The sequence below is a fragment of the Megascapheus bottae genome, chromosome 10, assembly GCF_031878675.1.
Source record: "Megascapheus bottae isolate mThoBot1 chromosome 10, mThoBot2.hap1, whole genome shotgun sequence".
NCBI classification, from domain to species: Eukaryota; Metazoa; Chordata; class Mammalia; order Rodentia; family Geomyidae; genus Megascapheus; species Megascapheus bottae.
Genome location: NC_143518.1, coordinates 28,155,789 through 28,181,994, shown reverse-complemented (window position 1 = coordinate 28,181,994; position 26,206 = coordinate 28,155,789). Strand labels below are relative to the sequence as shown.

At 37.3% G+C, this 26,206-nt stretch overlaps 1 protein-coding gene across 4 annotated transcripts; it reads left to right on the top strand.

Moving 5' to 3' along the window:
* On the top strand, positions 1-24,373 carry Gorab (golgin, RAB6 interacting). 4 transcript variants are annotated; one of them, XM_090340473.1, is made up of 6 exons: positions 1-141; positions 4,717-5,086; positions 7,155-7,256; positions 10,105-10,245; positions 16,468-16,714; positions 24,195-24,373. In XM_090340473.1, exons 1-6 carry the CDS (start codon positions 6-8, stop codon positions 24,213-24,215), a joined length of 1,017 nt encoding a protein of 338 aa, XP_090196599.1. In that variant the 5' UTR covers positions 1-5; the 3' UTR covers positions 24,216-24,373. The 4 variants fall into 4 exon arrangements, with proteins under 4 accessions (XP_090196599.1, XP_090196598.1, XP_090196597.1 ...); XM_090340472.1 differs by lacking the exon at positions 24,195-24,373 and having other exon boundaries at positions 4,717-5,074; positions 16,468-18,537; XM_090340471.1 differs by lacking the exon at positions 24,195-24,373 and having other exon boundaries at positions 16,468-18,537.
* The last annotated feature ends 1,833 nt before the right edge of the window (positions 24,374-26,206 follow it).

The following is a 26,206-nucleotide window of genomic DNA, read 5'->3' as shown; positions in this document are numbered from 1 at the left end:
CCCGGATGTGCCAAGGAGGCCGAGTTGGCAGCCCAGGCCTGGAGTTTTGGGGGCTCGTGAAGTGCGGGAATCCCGGGCGGATGGCGCAAGGCTGGGCGGGCTTCTCTGAGGAGGAGCTGAGGAGGCTGAAACAGAATAAAGGTAACGAGATGTACGTGCAGATTTTTAAATCTCGCCTGCTGAGGACTAGGGGCGGAGCTGCCGCTTGGAGAGGGAAGGGGGCGTGGAAGGGGCCGGGGATGTGAGCTGAGGGCTGGGCTGCAGTCGGGGCTCCGAGGTGGGTGTACTGGGAGAGTTCTGGAGCCCCTTGTAGGGGTCTGACTTTTTCCTGTGGGGACGGGGGGTATGAAGTGGGCCTGTTTCCTGGGCATCGCCTGTTGGAAGTGTGGCTGCATGAATGCTGGTTGCAGGATCAGGGCCTCAGTAGAGGAAGGAAAGGCACACAGCACATACAATGTTAGAGCTGTGATGGCTTTCTTGGAGGGAGTTACTGGAAGGGTCTGAATAAACACAAAAAGGGTCTTTGGGAGTGTTGTATGTACTACACATGTGTATGTGTGTGTGTATATATCATACATGTACACGTGTATGTATTCACACATGTCATGTACATGTATATCAAGTGTGTATATACACACACATGCTATAACTAACTTTTGGATCAGCTAAGATCTGTGTTGCCCGTTCTGCCTTATGGAATGATTGTTGTATTCCTTTTGTGTTTATATTTTTATTTTGATGATACTTGGTGGAAATCCTTACTGCTTTAGTTGTGATTGATATTTCATAAAGGTCTTTATGGTGATCCTGATAAGGAACACTGCTTCTGTGAGAAGATTCTGCCAGGTACTGTAGTTTAAGAAATTTATTTGGGAATAAAATTAAATTCTGTCATGCTCGTTACGACTTTGGGAAAAGTGGATGTGGTGAAGTACATTTTTATCATAGATGTGAGAGTAATAGAGGGTTGATAAGTGACAAAGTTCAATGTCCATTACTTAGATTGGAAAAATTTTAACTAGCCTGAGGACCTTAAAATTACCTCATAAATGTTATACCCCTAGATGTGGTGAGGTGACTGTCTAGTTGGATGTCTCTAGATCTTTTGCAATGTGATTCCATCATCCATGCATATATCTTAGATGTACATGAGTGTAGAAACTCTTGCTTCTGATCTCACTTCCAAATTCTAGGGCTTAGCTTCTGCATTATCCATGCCAAGATGAACAAGCTATCCTAAACTTCCATCACCTAATGAGACAAACCATACAATAATATGATCGTAGATGGTTTAGGAGATGTTGCCAGAAGCAGGAGGAACTTCACTCTGCTGGGAGGTAATTAGATGGAGCCTTGGAATATTCACAGGAGTTACTTTGCTATCAGTTTGCCAGGGCAAAGAAGATTTAATATAGATTAACTATATTAATAAATTTAATACAAATTAATGCATTTTGTATGTAGATGCGTGTTTTAACTTATCTGTGCAAAGTAGAGGATAGTAAGAGCATGAATATCAAAGCCCCAGGTTTAATAAGGATGTGGTAATATGGATATTGAGCCACTAGTCTGTTGCTGTCTTGAGAAGAGAGCACATTGTAGCATCTTTATATACACATAATCTAACACAGTAATTGGCCCAAAGACACCAGCTGTTTTCATCTTAAGTTTCCTCCTAAGTTTCTCATTTGTAAAACTCCATGAATTGGATTTTTCCTAACCTTAAAAATACAGTTAAAGAACATATAAAGATTAGATTGATTGCCAGCAAAAATAAGGACAATATTCTGCAGAAATTGGGGAACACAGTGAAGAATGTTCTTAACCATCTTGTTTATAATATTAATGATTTAGGAGCAACAAGCCCATTAACACAGGAGTGGATACATAGGCTTGCTGTACATAATCTAATAGCTGTATATATTAATTGTACAGCTATGGGTAAAATTTTAAAGTTGCAGATGAATGTATACTCCGATGCCATTTATTTAAGATCAAAATCATATAAGGCAGGTATGTTATTTTAGAAACATAAGCAACCTAAAAAGTATTAAAGGAATGAAACATAAAATTCAGTGTAGGAGGCATTGGAATATGTATGACCAAGGAAGGTCAAAAATAAAGGAAATTTCAAAAGCACTGATGATTATGACGTCAGGTTAAGACAAACTAAGGTGAAGTAACAAATGAAATATTAACTATTTTGAGTAATGAATCAAGCCAGGTACAGTGGATCACTCCTGTAATCCTAGCTACTCAGGAGGCTGAGATCTAAGGATCAAGGTTCAAAGCCACCCAGGCACAAGACGACCTGAGACTCTGATCTCCAATTAACCTCTAGAAACAGGGAAGTGGGGTGTGGCACAAGGGTAGGGCAGTAGCCTTGAGCTGAAGAACTCAGGGACAGAGCCCAGGCTGAGTTCAAGCCCCATGGCCCCCCCTCCCCCCAAAAAAATAAATAAAATAATGAAGCTTTACCTTTCACTCTGGTGTCTTGTTTGATGCCCGTTTCCAAGTGACTGTCACACAGCGACTCCACACCATCTTTTGGTGTCATCGTAGGAATTCCCCTTGGCAGTAGGAAAAGAAGATTGACAATTCAGTCCTTTCCCTAGTAAATGACTGCTGTCATTTCCACTTTTATTTTAAAAAAAATAAGTAATATGAGTTTGGGGACAAAGAGTACATTTCTCTCCTAACTTCAAGAAGATGGGATATGGCTAATCATGTCTTCATTTGTAAAACTTATTTTAAAAACAACTCTTTACAGAGTAGAAGAGAGTTGACATATGCATGCACGTATTTCATGTGTGTTTCCATTCATTATGAAAAACTGGGAGTTTTTCATGCATATATTAAATTATTCTACTTCTGGGTTGATTTTCCATACTTCCTCTATCATATACTGGTGATTTCATGAATTAATTTCTCAGTGTCTCATGGATTTCCTTGCCTGAGCAACTGTGATCTTCAGATCTCAGTCTCCAGAGTAGGTAAGATTATGGGCATGCGCAACCACTGCTTGGCCTCTTTTGCTAATTCTCAAAAATACGGAGGGTATTCTGTGTTAATGTTAGTAATGAAAGTTTCTGTCACTTTGCAGTAATAACTTTCTGTTTTTCAGATAGGAATTTGCTATGTATCATAGTACAGCCTGGAATTTACTGTGTAGTCCATCCTGGCTTTGAACTAATGATCTTTGTGCTTCATCCCCCCATATTCTGGCTTTAGACATCACACCCATATATCCTTTTTTTTTTAATTCGCATTAAATAAGCAAGTAGAGGGTCTCATTTTGACATTTCCACACATGTATACAATATATTCCAATTTATCTTTCCCTTTCCTCTTTCCCTTACCCTTGGTAGTAATATCTTTAAAAAAAGTATTTTTATGCATAATCAATTCTTACAGTAACTTACGAGTTAAGAACATAATAATATTCAACTGGTTTTTAGGATGAACAAATAAGTAGAGAATAGTTAATTGTCTTGCTTCATGTTACAGGCTAGTCTGAAACAAAGCTGTATCTGTGGCTCCAGAGGGTTTGTGTGCTGCTACAGGGATTTGAACTTAGAGTCTTGTGCTCTCTCCTGGTCTACTTGGATGCAACTGGCTCTTGAGCCATGTCTCAAGTCCAGCATTTTGCTGGTTAATTGAAGATAGAGACTCTTTTCTGCCAAGGCTGGCACTGAACAATGATCTTGTGATCTCAGGTTCATGAGTAGCTAGAATTATAGTTGTGAGCCACCAATACCCAGTGACTCCAGAGCTTTTAACTCTACTTTGGGAAATTTTAATAGGCCTGTGTTGCTTCAAAGCTCAAATGTAGAAGTGAAAAGGCCTATCATTTGTCAGGACTCAATTTCATTTCCTAGGCATTTTATAGCAATTGCTGTTTATAAATATTATGAAATATGGTATAAAAATCAAATTCTCCTACTGTTTGTCCTAAGAGGTCAACATTGTCATTACCAGAGCAACAGTGTTTAATAAAGTATTTGATTTATGCTTTAAAATTTTTCCCACTTGTTTTATCTTCTTCCATTGCTTTGCTAAGGAATTAGCAAATTAGTTTGAATACATGGATCGGATCCTGGCTAGAGTTTAGGAAATAGAGCCTTTAATAAAACAATTTAAAATTAACTGGCATATCTATAGTAAAGGTGATTGCTTAAGCACATTTCTCTTGTGTTATCTATGAAGAGCCCAATAAACAGTTAAAGAAATCCCATTTGAAAACTAACCACTATTTTCTTTCAGGAATGCAGGTAGAACCCTAAGTCAAATGTAAGACCTTATAAGAAAGCTGTTTTCTGCCTAGTTTGATAAAAGTTAATTATTTTGATAATTGCCAAATCAAGTTGAAATGGAAACCTTGGGAAAGAGGCATGGCCCAGCTGTGCTAGCCACAGAGTGAAAGTGTCAGGTATCCCAGTCCCAGTATCAAATCTAAAGGGAAAGAAATGGAAACTTTGTTTCAGTCCCAATATCTAACTCACAACAAAAATGGACTATTTGTTAAATATTAATAGCATGCTATATGTGTTGAATATATAGAAAATTAATTGGGTTTTTCCTGGGTTTTCAAGACAAAATGACATGGATTTCTAGAATTATTATCAGAGTGTAATGTCAATACTTCATTTTTTTGAGAAATTGTAGTTGAAATTGTATTTATTTGCTGTTCATGCAAGCATTTTTGTTTTAATGTAGATCCATTTGAACATCAACGCCGTCTCCCTCTAAAGAAAACTCGGCAACAACTTCAACGAGAAAAAGCCCTTCTAGAACAAAGCCGAAAACTTGGACTTCAAGATGGATCTACCTCATTACCTCCAGAGCAGCTGCTTTCTGCACCAAAACAGAAACTTAACAATCAAAACCCCCATTCTTCTTCCTCTGCACTTCCTAGTTCTCTTACACTCACTACTTGTGTTGGTGATGGAAAGCCACAAGGTACTGAAAGCAAGCCAAGGGAACCAGGACTTGAGAATTCCCATGATGGACACAGAAATCTTGAGGTTCTACCTCCAAAGCCAGATTGCAAATTGGAGGAAAAGAAAGTGGAATTGTTAGTAAGTCTGTAAGACTTTCTGTTTTACCTTTTTCCTTCCTATTTAGTGTTAAGGAACTATAGCTTGTTGATTTATTTTACATGTTCGGTAGTTTGTATGCAAGCCTAGAGTTGTGATTAGTAAACCACTGCAAAGAAACTACCATATAAATAATAAATTGAGGGATTGTTAAATATTGTACATTTTCTGTCAGTCTTCACAGCAGTTTAGTAGTGTGTGTTTATTGGTTATGCTTCATAACTCAGATATCCAGGGCACAAGAAGGATTTTATCTAATACTTGGTGGTACTCACATCAGTAAGCCTTGCAATCATAAGTAGTCTTCAGGAGGTTGAGTCAGGTAAATGGCCACCCTGAGCTGGTATATTCCAGGTACATTGCAAGGTTCTATCACAGCATATAAAAACAAAACATCTTCCTACATATGCTGCACAACTAATAACTAATAGAGCTAAGATTCATATCTATGTCTCTCTGAACAGTACCCTTGTCAATCCTCTGAAGCAGTGTTTGTAGGCCCAGTGCTGCTCCAAGTAGAATCTCTTATTCCATTTCCAGGTGGGAGTTCATTGGCCCAGAAGATAGTTGTAAAGGACATCTGAAGGTACAGTCATAGGAAGTTTAGGGGACAGTTATATAATTTAGTTGCAGAAGTGAATTTGTTTTTATTCTTTAATGTGTTTGTTTTAGAACCTTGTGATTTCATTCGGCCACACTGATAGAAATTGTTGTTCTGCAAATTCTTAGAATAATATCAGAGAAAGGATAGCATTTATTTTTCTTTTCTATTTCTGATATACTTCCAACTTTTGTTGATTTATGATATTCTGGACTATTGAGTTTAACATGTTTTCTGCCTATTGGAAATTGAAGACTAAAAATTCATTTTATCAAGAGATACAAATTTATACAAATTACAAACCCAGCATTGAAATATTAGATACGTTTAGGTATCTTTAAGTGTATTTTACCAGCAAGTGCCCAAGATCCATTTGAAGAGGGAAGGAGTACAAGTTGAGCTGGGTAGTTTGTTTTCTATTGTATTCTTCGCAACAAAGTTTTCCTATGAAGCCTAGGCTTGCCTTGAACATGATTTAGGTAGACAATTTAAGTTGGATATAATGAGGAAAACTATTTTTTATTAGATACAGGGGAAAAAGATGTTCTGATTGAATTTAATGACTAGAAATATGCCAGGTGTCGGTGTTACTATTTCAGAAGTTGTCAGGCAACCTGGAACAGAGGAGCGTGGTGAGGGAGGAAATATCTATAATAGAAATGAAAAAAGACCAGTGCCAAGTTCTGAGGTAGAAAGTTGTGCGAATAGAGAGGACTCTTGGAAGTGGTTACTAGGTTCATGAATGAAAACTTGAAATAATGGCTGTAAGAAATGCCAATCATAGGAATAAATAGTTTTGTTATTACCTTAATTTGGTTTGGCACCAACTTCATGACTTTATGGGAAATTTCAACATATTTCTTTCAGAATTGGGTAGATTGGAGGACAATATGTGTACTTAGATCTTTGAAATTTTTCTTTAGCTCACTTCAATTGGGCTGTTGCTCATAATGCTTCGTTACATTTTAAAATGTTTAAGCATTAGAAAAAAGCTAAGCACACTGAAAGAAATACATGAAATCATTGACCATTGTATTAAGGATGGTAAAGGGACTTTTCATTAGAGCAAACTACAAAATATGACATGATATCAGCTGCAGGCCAATTTATTTTGATCTCCATTTTGCCTATAACACATAATTAACTTACACATTTCTTTGTACTTCTAAAGAAATGGCCACAGTACCCTGGTTTCCAGTTTGTGGGTTTCTAGATTATATACGTATAATGGATTTCAAAGGACTAATTTATGTAAGCTTTTTCTACTTCAGATCGTCGTCTTTGTTCCTATTAAAAAGAATAATGAGCTGCAGATGGGTCTTATAAGAGGACTTTTGAAAGAAATACATGTAATCTGCTTGGTTAAATTTTATACATAGGAAGCAGACTTGTAAGGTGTGGGTAGGCTAGTACTGTCTTTCATAAATTAATTTTTTTGTATTTTTTTTTCTCCCTAGGCAAGAAAAATCTCGCTGGGAAGTTCTTCAGCAAGAGCAGCGACTAATGGAAGAGAAAAATAAACGTAAGAAAGCTCTCTTGGCTAAAGCTATTGCAGAAAGGTGAGGCACCTTAATCAGGAGAGGTTGCTTAAAAATTGTTCCTTTCCTGTTTCAATTCTGTTATAACTGTTCTAAAAGACTATAAACATTCTTCTAATACTATCTAAATAAGCTGTGCTTTAGAAGTGTTGTAAACATTCTAGTTTTAATTATTAAGGGAATTTTTTAAGCATAGATCTTTACCAATGAACTTGCAAGTCCAGCTGCATTTGAGATCCTGCTTCCATTTTTTTTCAGCTGTGGTCATCTACACATTCTCAAGGAACGCAATGAATAAATATTAGCATCAGTATATGTCAGCAAGAGACGAACTCAGGTTTTAATTGTGATATGGAGGAGCCTGTATCATTTGACATGTTGTGGAATAAAATCATTCTACACAAATGACTTACATTGCTAAAAATCTTAAAGTGTGTCCTATGGGCATATTTTTCAAATATGCCCCATAAATAGAATATATGTAATATTATTTAAGCTTAACATATACTTAAGCTTTTTTGATATAATTTAATGGCTATCCAGAGTAGCCATTACAAAGAGATTTGTGTTTTCTGATACCTCCAAGTGCTACTTTGTCAGTGTCCCCTTCTCACTTAGTGCATTGTATCAACCTCAAACAGCAACATTCCCATTTGAGCCATTTCTTCCATGCCAGCCTCTCTTTTTGTCCTTTTAGTTTCTGGTTTATAATCTCTCATCTTTAGAAATCTTATGTTTGATCAGTGGTTGAAAATAGTGTTCATTGAATAGCATTTTCATTTTAAAACCTTTAGTAAAGTCTGGCAAAACTATTACTTCTTGAGCCTAGAGAGACAGAAAAGATAAGAGGAAGAGTTAGAATTAAGTTAGAATTTTATCTACCAGAAGTATTTGAAAAAAAAAAATCTTAACCTGGACCTTTCCTGAGACATTGGAAATAGAAAAGGAATGAAATATAAAAGAATAGCGTCTTATTTTTTTCCCTACAATTGTTTTTTGAAAGGCATTTTAGTAATCTCCAGTTAGAAGAAGTGGGGAGATACTTTACTGGGGATATTATGAGATTGGTAGGATCAGCTGGGAAGGTGGCATGTACCCACAATCCTAGCCCAGGAAGTTGTGGTAGAAGGGGCACTGTGAATGGGATGCTATCTGGGCTATCTAGTAAGAGCCTAAAGATTTGTAGGTTCAGTTCAGTTCTTCTCTAAGTGCCAGCGACTTAACACAGAAGTAGGAGAGACATAGAAACATAGGAAAATGCACCAGGATTGATTAATACACTTGGTCCTAGCCAAAAGGCTGAGAAGTAATAGGATTGATTATTCATAAATGGGGAATGAAGTATTTGAACTGAAAGATTGTGCTGAGAACTGAATTTTGCCTGCAGAAGGGAAAGTAAATGCAATGTGCAGTAAATGTGGGAGGAATGTAAAGTTGCAGCAGTGATTTCATGTTAGGTTTTCTTTTCATGGATGTGTGTGAAATTTTGAAATGTGTAAAGTCATGATGAATAATTTATTATACTCTTTGTTCTGTCTCATAGTGTATATTCTACTTGTATTCTTGAGTGTGTATCTGGAGAAGGGACAAAGAGTTGGTGAAGTTGGACATATTTCTAAATAAAGAAATAAGAAAATGTGTTGTTTCTGAACCCTATAGATCATTTTGAGAATCTGTAGTTTTTCCCTAGAGAATAAGACTCAAAGTAATAAAAATAGGGAGAAACAGGGCCTTAGAAAATGAAATGTTTTCAGATATATAAAGTAATGCTGTTGGAGGCAAGTGCCTTTTCTATGTCACTAAGTATCAGAAATGAAAATAGGCTTAGCAAGAAGACCTCACTGAGAGTGGTGACATGCCTGTAACTATCCAGCTATTAATAGGGATCAATAGGTAGGAAGAGGATGCTCAGTTCCAGGCTACTCTGGATACTACATAGCAAGCACAGGCCAGCCTGATGTTTGTTCTGAAACTGACTCAAAAAAGGGTGTGGCACGGGGCCAGGAGTGTGGCATAGTGGTAGAGTGCTTGCCTAGCATGCACGAAAACCCGGGTTCAATTCCTCAGTACCACATAGTAGAAAAAGCAAAAAGCGATGGTGTGGCTTAAGTGGTAGAGCTCTAGCCTCAAGAAATCCCAAGGACAGTGCTCTGGGACTGGCAAAAAAAAAACAAAAAAAAACATATATGGGGGGGAGCCAGGGGCATGGCCAAGTGGTAGAGTGCTTGCCCAGCATGCATGAAGCTGTGGGTTCAATTCCTCGGTACCACATAAACAGAAAAAGCCAGAAGTGGAGCTGTGACTTAAGTGACAGAGTGCTAGCCTTGAGCAAAAGAATCTGAGGGACAATGCCCAGACACTAAGTCCAAGCCCCAAGATTGGCAAAAAAAAGAAAAAAGAAAAAAATGTGGGGGTGGGGGAAGTTGGGGGGGGGCAGGAGGGGATTGGTCAGTTACAATGTTCAGTGGTACAATGTTCAGTGGTAGAGTGCTTGTGCTTGCCCTGTATAATAAGGCCCTGGGTTCCATCCTCAGTAGAGCAGAACAGAGGGAGAAAAGGAAACAGAAAAAATTAATACTAGTAGTGTCTGTCCTGGGCCTTTTTTAAAAGCCTTTTCTCTCCTTGTTTATGAAAATAATATCATCTAATAGAAAATTTGGAGAAATAAGGGAAAGATCCCTCAGTATAGTCTTAAAGGTATACCAAAATGTTACCAACATTCAAAAACAAATTATGTTCTGTTTTTTCCTAGTCTTTTAAAACTCATAAGCTGTAATTATAAACAGTAGCTTACTTTTTCATTTACATTATGTATGAATCTCTGTATTTTAAATGTTACCTCCCTTCCCCACTTTCCTGATTTTTCTAGATCTAAAAGAACTCAGGCAGAGACCTTGAAACTAAAGAGGATTCAGAAGGAATTACAGGCTTTAGACGACATGGTGTCAGCTGACATTGGGATCCTCAGAAACCGCATTGATCAGGCCAGCTTAGACTACTCATATGCACGGTGAGTTGGGAAAAGGAAACTCTGAACAAGGTCTAGTTTAATTTGTGTGTGTGTGTGTGTGTGTGTGTGTGTGTGTGTGTGTGTGTGTGTGTGTGTATAGTTTAGCTAAGCTAGTAGGTTTTATGAGTCCCGTCATGTAAATCTGATAGCAACCCCTTAAGTACTATATTTATTATTTATTCTTCTTGGACCAATTTGAGTGACTGAATCTATCCTACCTTTTAGCTTTACGTTACTGTTAGATCATTTTCTGCACTATTTACCTTATTAATTTATACTTTTGTCTTTCTGGTGAACTTTCACATATTTAGTATTTGCACTCTTCAATCTAGCAATGGAAATGCCTGAGAAACTTGCATCAACAATATTATTCTACCACTATGTCTAGGCTCCTTCCATTTAAAATGTTTGATTGTTTGATATAGTCTTTATTGGAGCCGAATTCTCACTTTTGTTTTCATCAAAGTAAGGCCTCATTTATTTTTTTAACGCTTATGAATATTTTAAAGAAAATACCACTGTAAGATTCTTGAGGTTTATACTTGGTACAAAATGTTTTGATATCCTATGTTTCCTTGGATCCAACCACTGGTGTTTTTGTAAAGAAAAAAAAATCATAGAATATTTTTTTTAATGAGCTAGCACATGTAAAAAATTACATAGCCTTTACAAAGAGATAAAAGGGCAAAAAAGTATTCCAATTTCAGGGTTTTCAAGTCCCTTCAACATTGCTTTAATCATCCTGGTTTGTCTTTTTCACCAGGGAATGCTGTGTTAGTGACTCCGTTTTGCATCTTTCACTGTAACACTAGAAATCAATCAGAATGCCTCATTAGTCCAGGGTAAACCACAACGTCAGAATGTTTATGTAACGATTTAATAAAGCGGAAATGCTTGATGATGGTTTTTAATTCACTGTTTAGTGTTTAGGAAAGAGGTTTATGATTGTCTTTGTGATTCTTGTAATTGTTTTTTGACCAAATGGACTGCCTTTATTAATTAACAACCTAATAGGCCAATGTCACTAGTGTCTGATAAGTAAATATTCCAGATTCTACTGTTAACCTTTTTAAGGCACTAACCAAGATTTAATTAAAATTAAGCTTAGACTTGAATTTTGGTACATTTTATTCTTCAATATGAGAATTACCTTTGTAGCCTTTCATATGAATAATCCATAGTATCAGGTACAGCACTGGGTACCTCAGCTGAAAATACAATCTGATTTTGTTCTAATTCTGTTCTAATTCTGTCGTGGTGAATGCTGGGGAAGGATATGTTTTCCTATTAATATTATATAAGATTAATAATCTTACATTATTATATGTTATAATTCTAGCCTATAGAGAACCATAAAGGAGGTAGAATTATTAAAGGAGAAAATAACCTGTAGTATGTAAATATTCTTAATGAAATTTTAGTAACTTTCTACATAGTAAAAATACTTTACATGGTACACTTTACATCTGTAATGAGCCAGTAATGTCAGTTTTTCTTGATTCTGCTATTCACATTGCTTTATATGAATAGATGCTGGAAGAGGCTGGTTTTATAAGCTTAAGCTTCAGCCGGGCACCAGTGGCTCATGCCTGTAATACTATTACTTAGGAGGCTGAGCTCTGAGGATCTCTGTTCAAAGCCAGTCCACACACGAAAGTCTGTGAGAATCTAATCTCCTGTTAACCACCAGAAAGCCAGAAGTAGTATTATGGCTTATGTGGTAGAGTATTAGCTTTGAGCTGAAGAGCTCAGGGATAAACCCCAGGCCCAGGGTTTAAATCCCACAACCAAAAAAATAAGCCTAAGTTTAGGTATGGCGATGCATACCTGTAATCCCAGCACTTAATAGGGTTACAAAGAGGATTCAAGGCCAGGTTACTATACAGTGATCATGCAGGATTCTATAGTGAAAACCTGACTCAGAAGACCAAAACTGGAAAAAGCTTATGCTTTTGGGGTTGTTCATACATAAGACTGAGACATTTTCTAGATGTGCATTCATAGAGTTACTGAAGAATTACAGATTAAAATGATAATGGTCCAGGGTGAGGGATGGCTGAGAGGAAGAGCCCTTGCCTCGCACACAGCAGGTCATCTTCATTCCCAAACACTGCACATACTTTCATTGTACAGATTTGTACTAGAAAGTAGTAATATGTGGGGGATTCAGTTTCTGGAAGAGATTTCCTGGATTTTTTTTAATAATAAAAAATAATACCTCAGTTCTATAGTCTGACATAGTATTGTACATAGAGGATTCTGTATAACAAATAAGACAAATTTTACAGTTTTATTGTAAAATTGGCACTAAGAGCCATAGCTGTTCTGCCAACTTGAGAGCTGCTGCTGCTTTGGCCACAGTGGGGGTCCATGCTGCCACTTAGAACATGGAAGAGTGTGTAGAAAGAACAAGGCTTTGAACCCTTAATGCACCAGGGAAAATATTTGTTCTTATTTGTACATATACATTTTTAAATCATTTTATTAATAATTGTTGGAAGTAAAAACAAAAGGATTGTGGAAGGTAACTTTGTAAGACTATAAGCACAATAAGCCTCTTTGTTTCTGGTAATGTTTGACTCAAAAATGATGAAAAAAATGTAGTTACATCCTTTTAGCAACATAAGAGAGCCAATTACTTGGAATATATTGACTGATTAAGTTCTTCCTGTTTAAATTATTATCGATTGCATGGGACTATCACATTTCCTTTTTTTAAATCCTTAGAGGCATAATTTTTACTCAAGAACCCCATTGGTTCTTGAATTTGAGGAAATTCACCCGGATGGGTTTTGTACAAGATTCACATAGTCTGAGATTTCACTTGTATTGTCAGTGTCACCACCTCTATTCCAGAGACTGTATCTTGATATTGTCTCAGTTTCTTCGTAATGTTCTAACAAATTACCACAAACTGAATGCTTTAAGAGATCAGAAATTTCTTGTTCTGGGAGGCTAAACATCCGAAATCAAGGTGTTCATAGGTTTCCACTTCTTCAGAAGCCCCAGGAGTCCATGCCTTCCCTTTACCACTTGTGGTGGCTCTCAGTTATTAATCATGGTTCCACTGCTCCCTTCTGTGCCTCCCTTGTCATATGACTTCCTTCTCTTCTGTTTTCAAAGGATACTTGGTATTGCATGTATAACTTAACTCCTCAAAATCCTTAATCACATGGGTTTTCTTTAAGGTAATTTTATGGAAAGTAGTTAATATTCACTAGCACTTCTATCAATTGTGAAGTAAGTGCTGTCTTTGGAAGGCTGTCTTTTAACCTACCACAGCATTAATCTTTCGGTTTCTCTCACAAGAGTAAAAGGTCTTCCAGTTTTCTCTGTGTTGCCAATATGTATAATAAACAAAAAATAATAATTCTCAACTCTTTTCAGTGAAAATAAAGAACAGATGATGCCTTTGGACTTTTTTTAGCGCCTTCATGAAGTGAAATACAGCATTTAGAGAAATAAACAATGATGATAATTTATTTCACTACATCTCTTTACATCCTCTTTTCAATCTTTGCTTTCTTATTGTTTTAATTTTTGGCATAAATGGGTTATATTTTGAGTAATGATGAAAACAGTGCTAGTGTGATAAGATCATAAAATATCTGGAGAGAGAACATAACTTCAGATTCCCTAATATATCTTAGATTTTGCAAAAGGGTTCATTGGGCCCATCTAATAATTGTAAGATATGATCCATTTTAACTCAGATAAAAAAATGTATATTTTTCTTGTCCATTGAAAGACTTCTAAGAAATGATAAATGTGATATATTTATCCATGCAAATAGTTTAGCCTACTTAGAAACTGAAACACAAAACAAACTAATGTGATGGTATGTCAAGGGTTAATGATTGAATTTTGGGTTTTTTTTGCGTTTTGTTCTGTTTTGTTTTCTTTCAGATCTCTGGGACACTAAAACTAAAAAATAGTTTCTAAAATCCTTTAAATAACATTCATTAAATCGTCAGTGTTCCTTTAAAATAACAAAACAATTCCATAATTACATTTCCAGTTCAATATGTCTTGCTCTGTTATGCATAATGCTTGTATTATTCTGTCCCCATGTATGTCATCACACTCCAACTTGGAATTATCCCCCAGACCCTCAGGCTAAGAGAGCAGTTTGTGAAACCAATCAATGTTTTAAACATAAATCACTCTGCACGAGAATATATGTGCATGTTTCTGACCAGAAGGACTAAAACAAATAAACAAAATCCACAATCTTCAGTGATTTATCTAGGGTAAAAGATCAATAGAAAAACTATTGGCATATAGCTTTTGCAAATGTTAATTTGCAATTAACTAATAGGATCTATTTGCAACTGTTAATTTCAGTTCAATATTCATGAAACTGGCAGAGTGGAGTGGATTTGTTATGGAGCCTCCAGCTGTAACCATATAAGGCTGTGAATTTGACAGGCAAGTTCAAGTAAGAGAATAGGAATGGCTTAGGGAAACTAGCCTGATTCTCATGACTTGCCTGTGAAATTGCCTCTGTATCCTAAGATAAAGTTAATTTTTCTTTTCCTGAGCTAGTTTAACTGTATAGCTGTTCTTTGTATCCAAAGACTAAAACAGGTACCCACAGGAAATGACAGAAAACTTTTGAGCCCCTAGTTCTCTAAAGTCCAAACCTTTTGTGATTTTCACTATATTACTTTCTAAGACAGTGTCTTACATTAGGAGATAGACCTTTATTTGCTATAAAGTACTAAAAACTACTTCCTTTCTGGGGTTTAAATGAATGGGCAATGATAAGAGACAGCCAACATGGCCTCCACAACTAATTAAATTGAAAATTAGTTGGCAAATAGAAATAGTCTCTTTTCTTGCAAGAGAGGGAGAAACTTCATTGTTGCAAAAACCAACACATGATGTTGGAAAAACAAGAGGTAATGGATGCAGATATGGTAACTTTTCTTTTTATACCTAATTTAAGGCAAAAGAAAGGGGAGATTGCAGCAGCCTCTCCAGTACAACTGTCCTATTTCAGCAAGACATTAGAATCAGCTGAATGTGGTACTGTATGCCTATCATTAATGTTACAACAGGAAGCATAAAATGGGCAGATTGCCATTCAAGTGTACAATGGAGCCAAAAGTGTGCCCAGGCAAGACGACAAGACCCAGTTTCACAGTAACCAGACAGAATAGGGTTGGTAGTATGATTCCGAGGTAGAATATTTGCATAGCAAACACAAGACCCTGAGTTCAGATTTGACCATCAAAAAAATAAGATTGAATTCAAGGACTCATACCTGCTAAGTAAGCCTTCTGCCACATAGCTATAGCCTAGCCCATAAAATTTCCTAATAAAAGTGTGACAAGCATCTGTTGCTGCCAACTACAGAGTAAGAAAAACCTAACCGAGGGATTTGTTTTTCAGCTGAGAGTAATTTTGCCCATCAAGAGATGTTTGGCAATGTCTGGATAAATTTTAGGTGGTCAGGGTTAGAGAGTTGCACTAGCAGTTAGTAGGCAGAAGCTAGTGATGCGACAGGATCCTACAAGGAACTGGGCGCCTCTGCATGAGAAAAAATGGCATGCCTAAGTTGACAGCAATGAGAAAAACCCTGCCCAGTGTATATTGAAGTTTTCCATTGTACTCTATTCACATCTTTCCCATCCCTGTCATTTTGTTTTGTGTGTTCTGTCCTGCTTATGTTCCGCCACCCAACAGTCTTCCATATCCTTCTTCAAAACGTTTCTTACTGTTCTAACTCATTAACTAGGAGATGCCCCATCCCTTGTTTTACCTCTGATAAATTTAACCAGTGTGGGCTTCAGCTAGCTCATCCTAGTTCATGGGAGCAGATCTTGTACATTTTTCCAATTCTGCACTTAATGATGTCACATAGGTAGCTTGAAACTGGCCACAAGGGTAATATACCACAAAAGCTTCACAGAGCTTCACAATTAAGAGTTGTTTGCCTTCACCCTCATCCCAGAGCTAGCAGACCAATGAATTAAAATTAGCCTGTTTTCACTTAAACACAACTTTGGAAAGAACTGAGTGTATAAGAATGTTGTTCTAGAAGATGAATCCAAATAAGGAAGCTGTGAAAGTTCCAGCATCTGTAACTTAGCTCATCAGATGTGTAGACAAGTGTTTGTGCAGTATTAAAATCCATGATGCATTGTACATTTCTTTCCCATTGCACATTTTCTTCAATGGAAAACTAATAGACCAATCTTTGCCCCTGTCCTGATATAGGAAGCGGTTTGACAGGGCTGAAGCTGAGTACATTACGGCGAAGCTAGATCTGCAGCGCAAGACTGAGATTAAAGAACAACTCACAGAACACCTTTGTACCATCATACAGCAAAATGAGCTCCGGAAGGCCAAAAAGTTGGAGGAGCTGATGCAGCAACTGGATGTTCAAGCTGATGAAGAGACTTTGGAACTCGAGGTGGAGGTGGAAAGAATGCTTCAAGAACAGGAAGCAGAAGCAAGGAAACAGGTAGTTTCCATAGAGAAGCCATGCCCATCTTCTGGGGAGAGAATGACATTAGAATTCGCTCAAGAGAACAGGAATCCTCATGAACAAGCTGCTTCCCCAAAGGTAGACAACAAGTATGACAGTGCCAATAGCATCCCTCATCTCAATCCAGAAGGTCCAAACCAGGGAGTTAATAACATTTCAGCTGCTCTGGCCTCATGAAGTGCCAATATTTTTTTCCATTAATGTGATATTAAATTGATTATTCTATGGTAAGAGTGTATCCTCAACCCTCATAAAAGCCTCTTTAAAACTGTTTATTATGTTTGCCTCTTCTAAAGTTCAGAATGATGATATTTTTATAATGGGGCATACTTCACCTTAATTCTGGTTCAGTTTTTTTTCAGTGTTCCTTTAATTATTTTACTAAGTTAACTGACTTAAACGGATGGAAGAGTTTGAAGCCTTGAGTTTGAACCCCAACGTTCCAAAAATCAAAAAAAGACAGGAGAAAAACTACAAAATTAAAGTGTTTCTTCTCAACCATATATATATATATATATGTATGTATGTATGTATATATGTGTGTGTGTATGTACATGCACACATGCATATGATAATCTCCAAACTCATTTATCTTGTGGGAAAAACATTGAGAATGCTCCTTTATTTAATTATTAAAAAGACACAAATTACCATGTAAGAGACTGGAAGAGAACAACAAAAGTAATAGATTGAATTAACTATATCTTACTATAGCTGCCAAACATAGCTTGAAAATTACAGTTTATGTAAATAACCAGACAAGTTAAGCCAACTTCACTCTTGCCTTTAATTTTCCTTTAAGTGGTTTTATTATAACTTGAATGTTAGCTGACACATATACGTATATAAATGTGCTCTATGTATATAATTTTAATATGGTCGGTTTTCTTCAGTCAGTAAATACAATGAGTTAAATTTAGACAATAAATCTCTAAAGTGAAAGTTAAAACATAGAAAAATCTCATTTTTACTTTTGACTAACCAAGCAATGTCTTTTCATTCTAAAACTACCTGTTGGGCATTAATTTTTCCTATTATAAAGCATTTAAATTGTTAAAAACGTTGATTTTGTTTTACTTTAGTAGTTTGTTAATTACCTATTATTCATACTTGCTCACTACATTGTGCTATATGTGAATGTATATATCAGACTTATAATTTTGCCTCAAAATGTGTCGATGTTACCTTAAATTATGATCTATTTATCAGAAGTTCAAAAAAAAGATTACATTTTAAGTTTTGAAAAAAACTTGTAGAAAAGTTATGAGTATCCTATTTTTAAATGAGTTTATTTGGGACTCTTCTTATAATGTGGATGAGCTTTGTACTTCTATATAATTTGAATTGCAATTGATTTTTCCATTACTGACTTATCTAAACACAAGTGTTATATAGACAGTGCTTTTGTTAATTTATGAATAGCATATGTACAAATTGCATATGAATTGAAAGCTGCATTGCCTAAGACATACTTATTTTTCTAAGCAGTGAACAAGTCTGATGTATTTATAGTGTGGTGTCTGTTTACTATAAAAGGAACAAATTTCAAGCAATTTAATATGTATTCTTAAGCAGCATGTATCATCAGTGTGTCTTTGGTTTTCTTGTAGGTAAAACAGTTTCCTCACTGTTAAAGAAATATAATAAATGAAGTCTTATAATGTTCTTTAAATTCGATCTCTAATCTTGTTACAAATATTTGTAAACTATATGGAGAGAAAAAAAATTGCAAACAAAGGGCTGGGAGTTTGCCCTAGTAGTAGAGTGCCTGCCTAGCATGCACAAAGGCCTGGGTTCAATTCCTTCGTACCACATACTTAGAAAAAGCTGGAAGTGGTGCTGTGGCTCAAGTGGTAGAGCTCTAGCCTTGAAAAAAGTCCAAGGACAGTGCTCAGACCCAGGCCCTGAGTTCTAGCCCCACAACTGGAAAAAAAAGAATGTGAACAAAATTAGTTAGATGAGAACGGAGAGATTATCTGATTAGGCCATCTCATTTTAGGTTGTGTTGGTGCTGTTTTGGTCAGTCATGAGGCTTGAACTCAGGGCCTGGGATCTGTCCCTGTAATTTTCACTCAAGGCTAGTGCTCTACCACTTTGAGCCACAGTGCCACTTTTGAAGCCATCATTTTATAGTGACAAGGTTGAAAGCTAAAAATTTTGTTAGGCACTTGTTGAAGTAGCTTTTTTCCCCTCCTTTTCCCTCCCCTCTTCCCCTTCCCTTCCCTTGCTTTTTCCTTGTTTTCTTCTTTTCTGTTTTGTTCTTCCCCCCCAACCCCTTCCCTCCCCACTCTAGATAGATAGATAAGATAGATAGATAGATAGATAGATAGATAGATAGATAGATAGATCTCTTATCTGTTCAAGGGCTTGAACTCTGGGTCCAGGCAGAGTTCCCTGGACTTTTTTGTCAAGAAAAGAAGCTTCCCTTCCAACTTTTTTGTGGTTAATTGAAATTAAAAATATCATGGGCTTTCCTGCCTGGGCTGGCTTTGAACCATATGACCCTCAGATTGCAGCCTCTTGAGTAGATAGGATTTCAGGCATGAGCCACCAGCACCTGCCTTTTTAAAACACTGTGACTAGCTGGCCCTGAAAGCACAGTCCTTTGCCTTTATTTTCCAAAAGTACCTTCACACTTTGCACAGCTGTATATTCCTAATGTATTGCTGACACATCTTTGGGCTATGAAGTTTGCTATCTCCCTTAACCATTTTGCTTTATAACACATTCATGTGTGTGTTCGTGTGTGTGTGTGTGTGTGTGTGTGTGTGTGTGTGTGTGTGTGTAAAATGCTTTCAAATATGGCTATAAAGGATCCACTGAAACCATTATTTCGAAAAAAAATTACCTTGCTTGCCTTTTCTAGGGTGGTATCTGAGTGTTCAGGTGATGATATAAGTGACAAAATTATATTGCATCAATTTCAAACCAAGGCAGCTGTAGCCCATGTGTGCAAGGAGCAAGAGCAATGAATGAGATATGGGGCTCAATGATCCAAGGACCAGATGCACTGACTTCCAGGATAGTGCTGATACTCTTTTAAAATAAAATACATCTGAAAGGCTTTGATAAAGAAATTCACAAATACTCAATAATTGTTTCTTTCTGGGAAGGAAATTGTTAGTTTAAAATTACAGCTAATTGTTATCGTGTTAGTTTTATTTAAAATACAGTCTTTACCACATTGTAATTTTCACTTATTATTGTAAAGCATACTTGTTATTTTTGCTACACTTGAGTTCCTAAAGCCTCTTGGTTCCCTGTGACTTTCTTTTGAGCTGGAGCAACTTCTCATTCTCCCCCGCCCTGCCTCAAAATATTCAACTTTGCATGATTCTCCTAACTTACAATACTTGCAGGTAGTAAATCTGTACTAGAAGTACAGCTGGCTTTCCACGACAGATAAAAATATCTTATTGGAATGCCTAGAGCATATTTCGAGACTAGATTGGCATTTGAGTTATAGAGTAAAACCTCAGCTATAAACCTTTCTCCTCCTTTGTTTGGATTTAGCCATATAGTACTTTTAAGGAGCCATTTCCTCTTTCATGACACTGGCACAAAATGGACTGGAGTTATTCTGACCCAGGCTATTCCCAATGACCTTTATAAATGATGCTGGGGGTTTTGTATTTCTACGGAGCCAAGTCAGCATTTTAAATGGCCCTGATAGATATAACTCAGTCTGCTAGACAAGACCTGGGGCCAGCACTCTGGACCATGGTAATTATACTTCTTCTCAACATAGATCTACCCCAGGCCTAACTTGAACTGCTCTCTGGAGAGATGGAGCAGAATACTGTTCTCCAACCTGCCTTTACTTTAATGTTAGGCTACTTTTGCAAGCTCCTAATCCCAAACAGCTGTCGTGAAAATGCAATGTCATCTGCTTCTGCAACTGATCAACTACATGTAGCTACCATCATAGACAACACTAGCAGAGGGTCATGTGATCTGTGCTTTTTGTCCTGAAGAAGCTGATAGTCTAATTGAGGCAATAGAATGTATGAAATAATCATGAAAGCTGATAGAGAACCTATTTGAATAGTAGTTGGGATATGGATAATCCCTAAGAAGTGCTCGATTTTTAGAGCATTCTTCCTTTTAAATGTCCTATCCAGTTGTTTGGCAATCTGAATATGTCTAGGAAGTGCCATATTTTTATATCCCTTTTAGCACTGAGAACAACACATATAACTAAAAACATCCATGGTAGACAGTATGCATATTTTTTTTAGTTTAAAGTACTTAGAAACCAGAGCACAAAGGAAAGAAGGTAGGGTTTTGAATGTCATCCATTTAAAATAGGGAATCTCTTGGGATTCTCTAGTGCCCAACTCTATCAAGACAATATTCTGACAAATTGATAGTATCTTTCCATATGGAAAATAAATATAAGAAATCATTACAGTTATTCAAAGGGGCAATCATCATTGTTTAAGGCCAAAACAAGATGGATATGGAACAGTCTGAATTTAATGGTAACTCAACATGGAGTCTTGTTCAAAGATTACACATGAGAGAGGTCTTTCCAAGCCAAATGACTCTAGGAGCCTAAAATAGAGACATAATTAGGCAATAAGATGTGACAAGGATAACATTTCTCAGTGATTATTGAATGCCTCAAGGGATGAGTCACCAGGCCAAGAGTTCATATGAGGAGTGAAATAATGACCCTGCAAGGTATAGTGTCAGCCTGTTTTACAAGGAGAAGGAAATGAATAATTGGAATTAGAAGAGTCATTTCTGAGCTATTATTTCAATTGTTGGGTAATACTGCCATGTGTCTAGTACATGTGGCTATTAGTTGACTCAAAGATGCATTTATATGTTTAAATCTTCATAGAATTGCAATCTCTTCATTAGCCAAGCAAAAACCAAACAATTCAAACACAAATTTGTATATCCATAACCCGATAGATAGATAGATAGATAGATAGATAGACAGATAGATAGAAATACCGACTGCTAGAATAACAATCAGTTGCTTGGAATGGAGAAAGTAAGTGAAATAACCACATTGAGTCATCTTCCATACAATGACTTACCTGATGTCAATTTATCTCAGAAATCACTAATAAACACATCCTCAGAGTTACATAGTTGAAGTTTCCCTTCCCTACCACCATGCTGCTTATAGAAACATGAGGACTCAAGGTAGTGATGAACCAAACCTTATGGGACTTTGGGTACAAGTCTTTAACCAAGATAAGAAGTGAGATTCCCAATAGCCATAGGTAAAAAATACTCAAACTAGTAAGAGTCCCTGAAAAGTCCTTCAGACAGAAACAGGTGTCATTGCTAGGTTGCTCCCTGTGTGTCAGAGGAAGGTTAAAAATGGGGATGAAACTTCAGGCAATGTTTTTTCCATGTTCCTTAATGTGTACCATAGCACAGGACAAGGCTGAGTTCTGGATAGAATTCTGGGCAAACTGGCTCTTAGATAGTTTAGCTCCTCTTTGAGATGACTGATAATCTCACTCTCTTAAAAATCTTAGGAAAAGATCTGAAAACAGTGTAGGGAAATCCAAAATTTCCCCTTTAAAGCTTCAGTAGTTTTGTCTATGTTATAGTCTGGGCAGGGGGAGGGGGTGAGGAATATTCAACATTTGTTATCATATGGAAATACAGGAAACTGACGCAGAGTGTGAGACTCAATGAAGAGGGCAGATAATTGAAATGTTTTAAGATTGACACTGTCTAGGGGAACAGGTTTGTTTCTTTGCCCATTAAAGAATTTAAGGTAAACAGAGTGAATTTTATTTGAAAATGAAAGGAAAGCATGGAAAGAAAGTAACTCTCCATCCAGAGAGGGGCCCAAAGACGAATCTAAGGGTGTTCGCTTGGAGGGCAGTTTTATAGTATGGGGGTTTTGCACTGATTGACAGATGTCTTGTGCATGCTCCACACCTGCTCTCTGCCTTGAATGAGGGAGCACCCAAGGCATTATGGGAACTTAGAACATTATGGGGAAGAAGCATGAGGGCAGGAACCTGAAGCACTATGGAAATAAGCAATGCCATCATGGCATACCTATCTACCGAACATTTCCTTTTCTTTCTCTCAAGACTGTCTTCATCCAGGAAAGGGGAGTGGGGGAATAAGCAATTTTAGAAGCATAGCAAAGTATTTTCAATGAAGATGAATGGGCCCAAAATGGATGGCCCTATTTGTTTTTTAGAAGGGTGGGGGTCTGGGACAAAGTTCTAGAATCTAGATAAAACATTTGACTTTCATTCTTACTGCAATGTGAGTTTAGTCCATAAAATTTCAGAAAGATTATGTACAGTTGTATTCCTCCTTTGATGGTTCTGGTCAGGCACATACGAGAAGTTAGAAGTCTCTCCTCGCTATGGGTGAGCAGGCAAAGGATGGCATGAGATCTTGAATTAGAAGAGGCTTCTTAGGTCTCTCAGAGTTTCAAAGCACCACTTTTTGAGGTCACATTTGTCTGAACCTCAGTAAGTTACTTACATCTTCAAGAAACACTTCGATCATTTAGGCGCCTTTTCCCAAGCTTGCCATGCGCTTAAGAGACCGATAGGCCCAACAAGTTCAAATTGCTACCCAACAAGAAGCTGAGCTGCTTTCCCAGACTTGCACAAAGTTTTCAACATACATCATAGTTTGATTCTTAGAGAGGGTTGTCCAGCCTGGATCTTTTTGGTTATGTCCTGGCAAACATCCTCTAAATTACATATGGCATCACTGGTTCCTGATACTCAATTCATGTACATTATCGTCCCTTAAACTTTGGGATTGCTCGAAGTCTGTCTCTTTTGGCCTCTTCTGCATCTCCCTAGGCGTGTCAGGCTCATGTCACGCCTCTGGAAGGTGACAAAGGGGCAGCCCCAGACCCTTCTCTAGTATGATGTGCCATCTTGTTCTTTCAACTTGAAAAGCCCACACTGCCGCCAGGGCTTACCCAGTGAAAGGGGCAGAAGAGATCAGGAGCCCTTCTCAAGGACTGTATAGCTTCTAACCCCCTCTCTGGCTTTGCCTTAGAATAGCCTCCTGTATCCCAGCCAGGGGAATTTTTATCTTACAAGGGCAGGAAAAAAAATTGGCTCAAATGGATCAAATAGTCTTCCAAATCTTTTTTGTCTGAAGCCCTGAAGCTGAGCTTTTTCAACTCCAAAGCCAAGAATTTGTCTCTTTTGTTCTCTAGTTCTGCTGTGACAACCCTCCCTGGAGGCAAGGAATGACTCATGGTCTTGTTGCCCAGATGGGGGAGGGTCAAGGGTAACAGGAAATCTTGGGGAAAAACACATTGGTTCATACATCAAAATATTAGCCTGCTACATTAGGGTTTCTATTCTTTTCCCAGTCTCTGTTAAATGGAGATGAAGCATTCATCCCTCCTTATAAGCCCTTTTGTATTACCTACGTTTCTTTGGAAGTAAGCAATAGAGATTAACTCTTTTTTTTTTTCTTTGCACCCCTTCTTTCCTTAAAGAAAATGAAACACAGGTGCTAGGAGGAGAGGTCTGGAGTCCCAGATATGAGTCTTCATGAAAGAACCAAAGTTCAGAATTGCCATTGGAGACATGCCTGCTTTGGTTTCTGTTCTCTTCTGCATGCTGACTTTGTACATCTCTCCATGACTTTACTTCTCCTCTGTAGAAAAAAACCTAAACATTCACTCTGTCTACCTCGAGGAGATTGAACTCCTACTGTGATATCTGAATTCTGACAGAAGGACTTCTAAACAGGCCAGCTTGGTCAATAGAAGATGAACTGGCTGAAAGAGCACTGGGCTAAAATGTCTGCACAGTGCCCACCTCCAAAGGAAAGGAGGAAAAATTCTTGCCAAAGGTGAAGTTGGGCAGAGAAACTCTTACATGTCTACTTTACCTTTCCCTCATTGGAAATGATTTTATCTTTATTGAAACACCTGGGGAGTTTTTACACGCCTACCACATTGCATTTATTCTGTTTATGTGTCTACTCTTTGTGGTTCTTTTCTCTATCTTCTAATAGACCCACCAGAAAATTTTGCCTCCATTTAACTCATCTCCACAAAACCAGAAACTGCCTACACACAATTGACATCCAAAGGTACATGTTAAATGATTAAATCAGTCAAGAATGGAAAGAAAGGAGTTAACTGGATCACTAAACAACAGTCATAAAAAAAATGGTGGATATCGTTTCAAAACCAAATACTCAGGTACCTTCAAATACACACAGCACACTGAAAGTTTTCTCTAGGCAGGGAAATAGTTAAGTGGTTTTGCACTGTGTTCATGGACTTCTGACATGATATAAAACACTACAATTTTGGCTTTTCCATTTTAGCTGACATAGTTTAAGTTGATGAATATTTTGATTTGTGCCAGTCTCAGGCAGTTTTAAATGCTATCCCTGCAGGAGTCAAGAAGTCCAGTTATAATCATAACAATATGCCTGTCAGTCAAAAGCACCGGAAGATTGTTTAGGTGCAAAGAAAGCATTTTTCCTCTGAAAGGAAACAGGGCAATTGAAATCACCTACTTTTCAAGGCATTGAAGTCAAAACTGTTACCATCTTCATGGTGTGAAAATCCAGGTCTCAGCATCCGCCTGGTCTGACTCCAGTATGTCCTGGGGCTATCTAGACAAAAAAAATAAGTTACACAGTAAAGTTCAGAAGAAATTAGAGAGGAAAAGCACAGCAATCAAGGTTGATTTCCCCATCATTATTTGCAGGTCACCATTTCAGCAGGGACTACAGAATGAATTCTCCTCCATTTCTTCAGTCATTGTACATGGCTATAGATAGATCTGCAGACGCAACAAATCAGAGAATCCATGCAATTACACAAGAGTGGGGCAGAAGGGCTCCTCCATCTATCCCCTCAAAAGACTGAGAAAATAATAGTTGGCAGAGTTAACCTAAGGGTTGTATCTTAAGAACTGGATGCATGACAGTAAAACATTTTAAAATTGACCTAGAATTAGGTTCATAAGAAAAAAAAAGAGAAAGCCAGAAACTACTGTGGGAGAAAGAAAGGAAGAAATGAACAACTCAGAAAAATAGATTTCAAAAATTGGAGGCAGCCCCAGATTATTCAGATCTTTGGGTATGTTGATGTCAAGACCTTCTTTTCTCAATGTTAGTGTGACCTTAACAATTCCAGCTGCTCAACAAATTTGCTCAGCAACTTTGCCCCACCAGAGGAAAACTGAAACATAGGTCTGGTATGCTCTTTCAAAGTTTATTGCATCAAGAACCATTTTAAGGTGGAAATGAACTGGTTAAATCAAGAGGTACTATAATAGAAAGTACACCTTTCACCCCTAAAGAATTCCATAAACCCCATGCTGATATCAAAAGAATCTCCTCATGAGAAACAGCAATGTGGAGAGCAGAGAGAAATACGAATCTGGTATTCAGAGTCTACTGGGAGTGTCACACAAATATGAAACAATGACTTCATGTAGTAGATAAATTTCTCACATTCTTCAACCAGTTTTATTGGCTTAATAT

Bases quoted from the DNA above. Each gene is read 5' to 3' on its own strand.
- Gorab (XM_090340471.1), top strand. From the start codon at position 6: ATGTGCCAAGGAGGCCGAGTTGGCAGCCCAGGCCTGGAGTTTTGGGGG. The intron at 142-4,716 runs GTAACGAGATGT...GTTTTAATGTAG, and splicing joins GAGGCTGAAACAGAATAAAG to ATCCATTTGAACATCAACGC. The intron at 5,087-7,154 runs GTAAGACTTTCT...TTTTCTCCCTAG, and splicing joins GTGGAATTGTTAGTAAGTCT to GCAAGAAAAATCTCGCTGGG.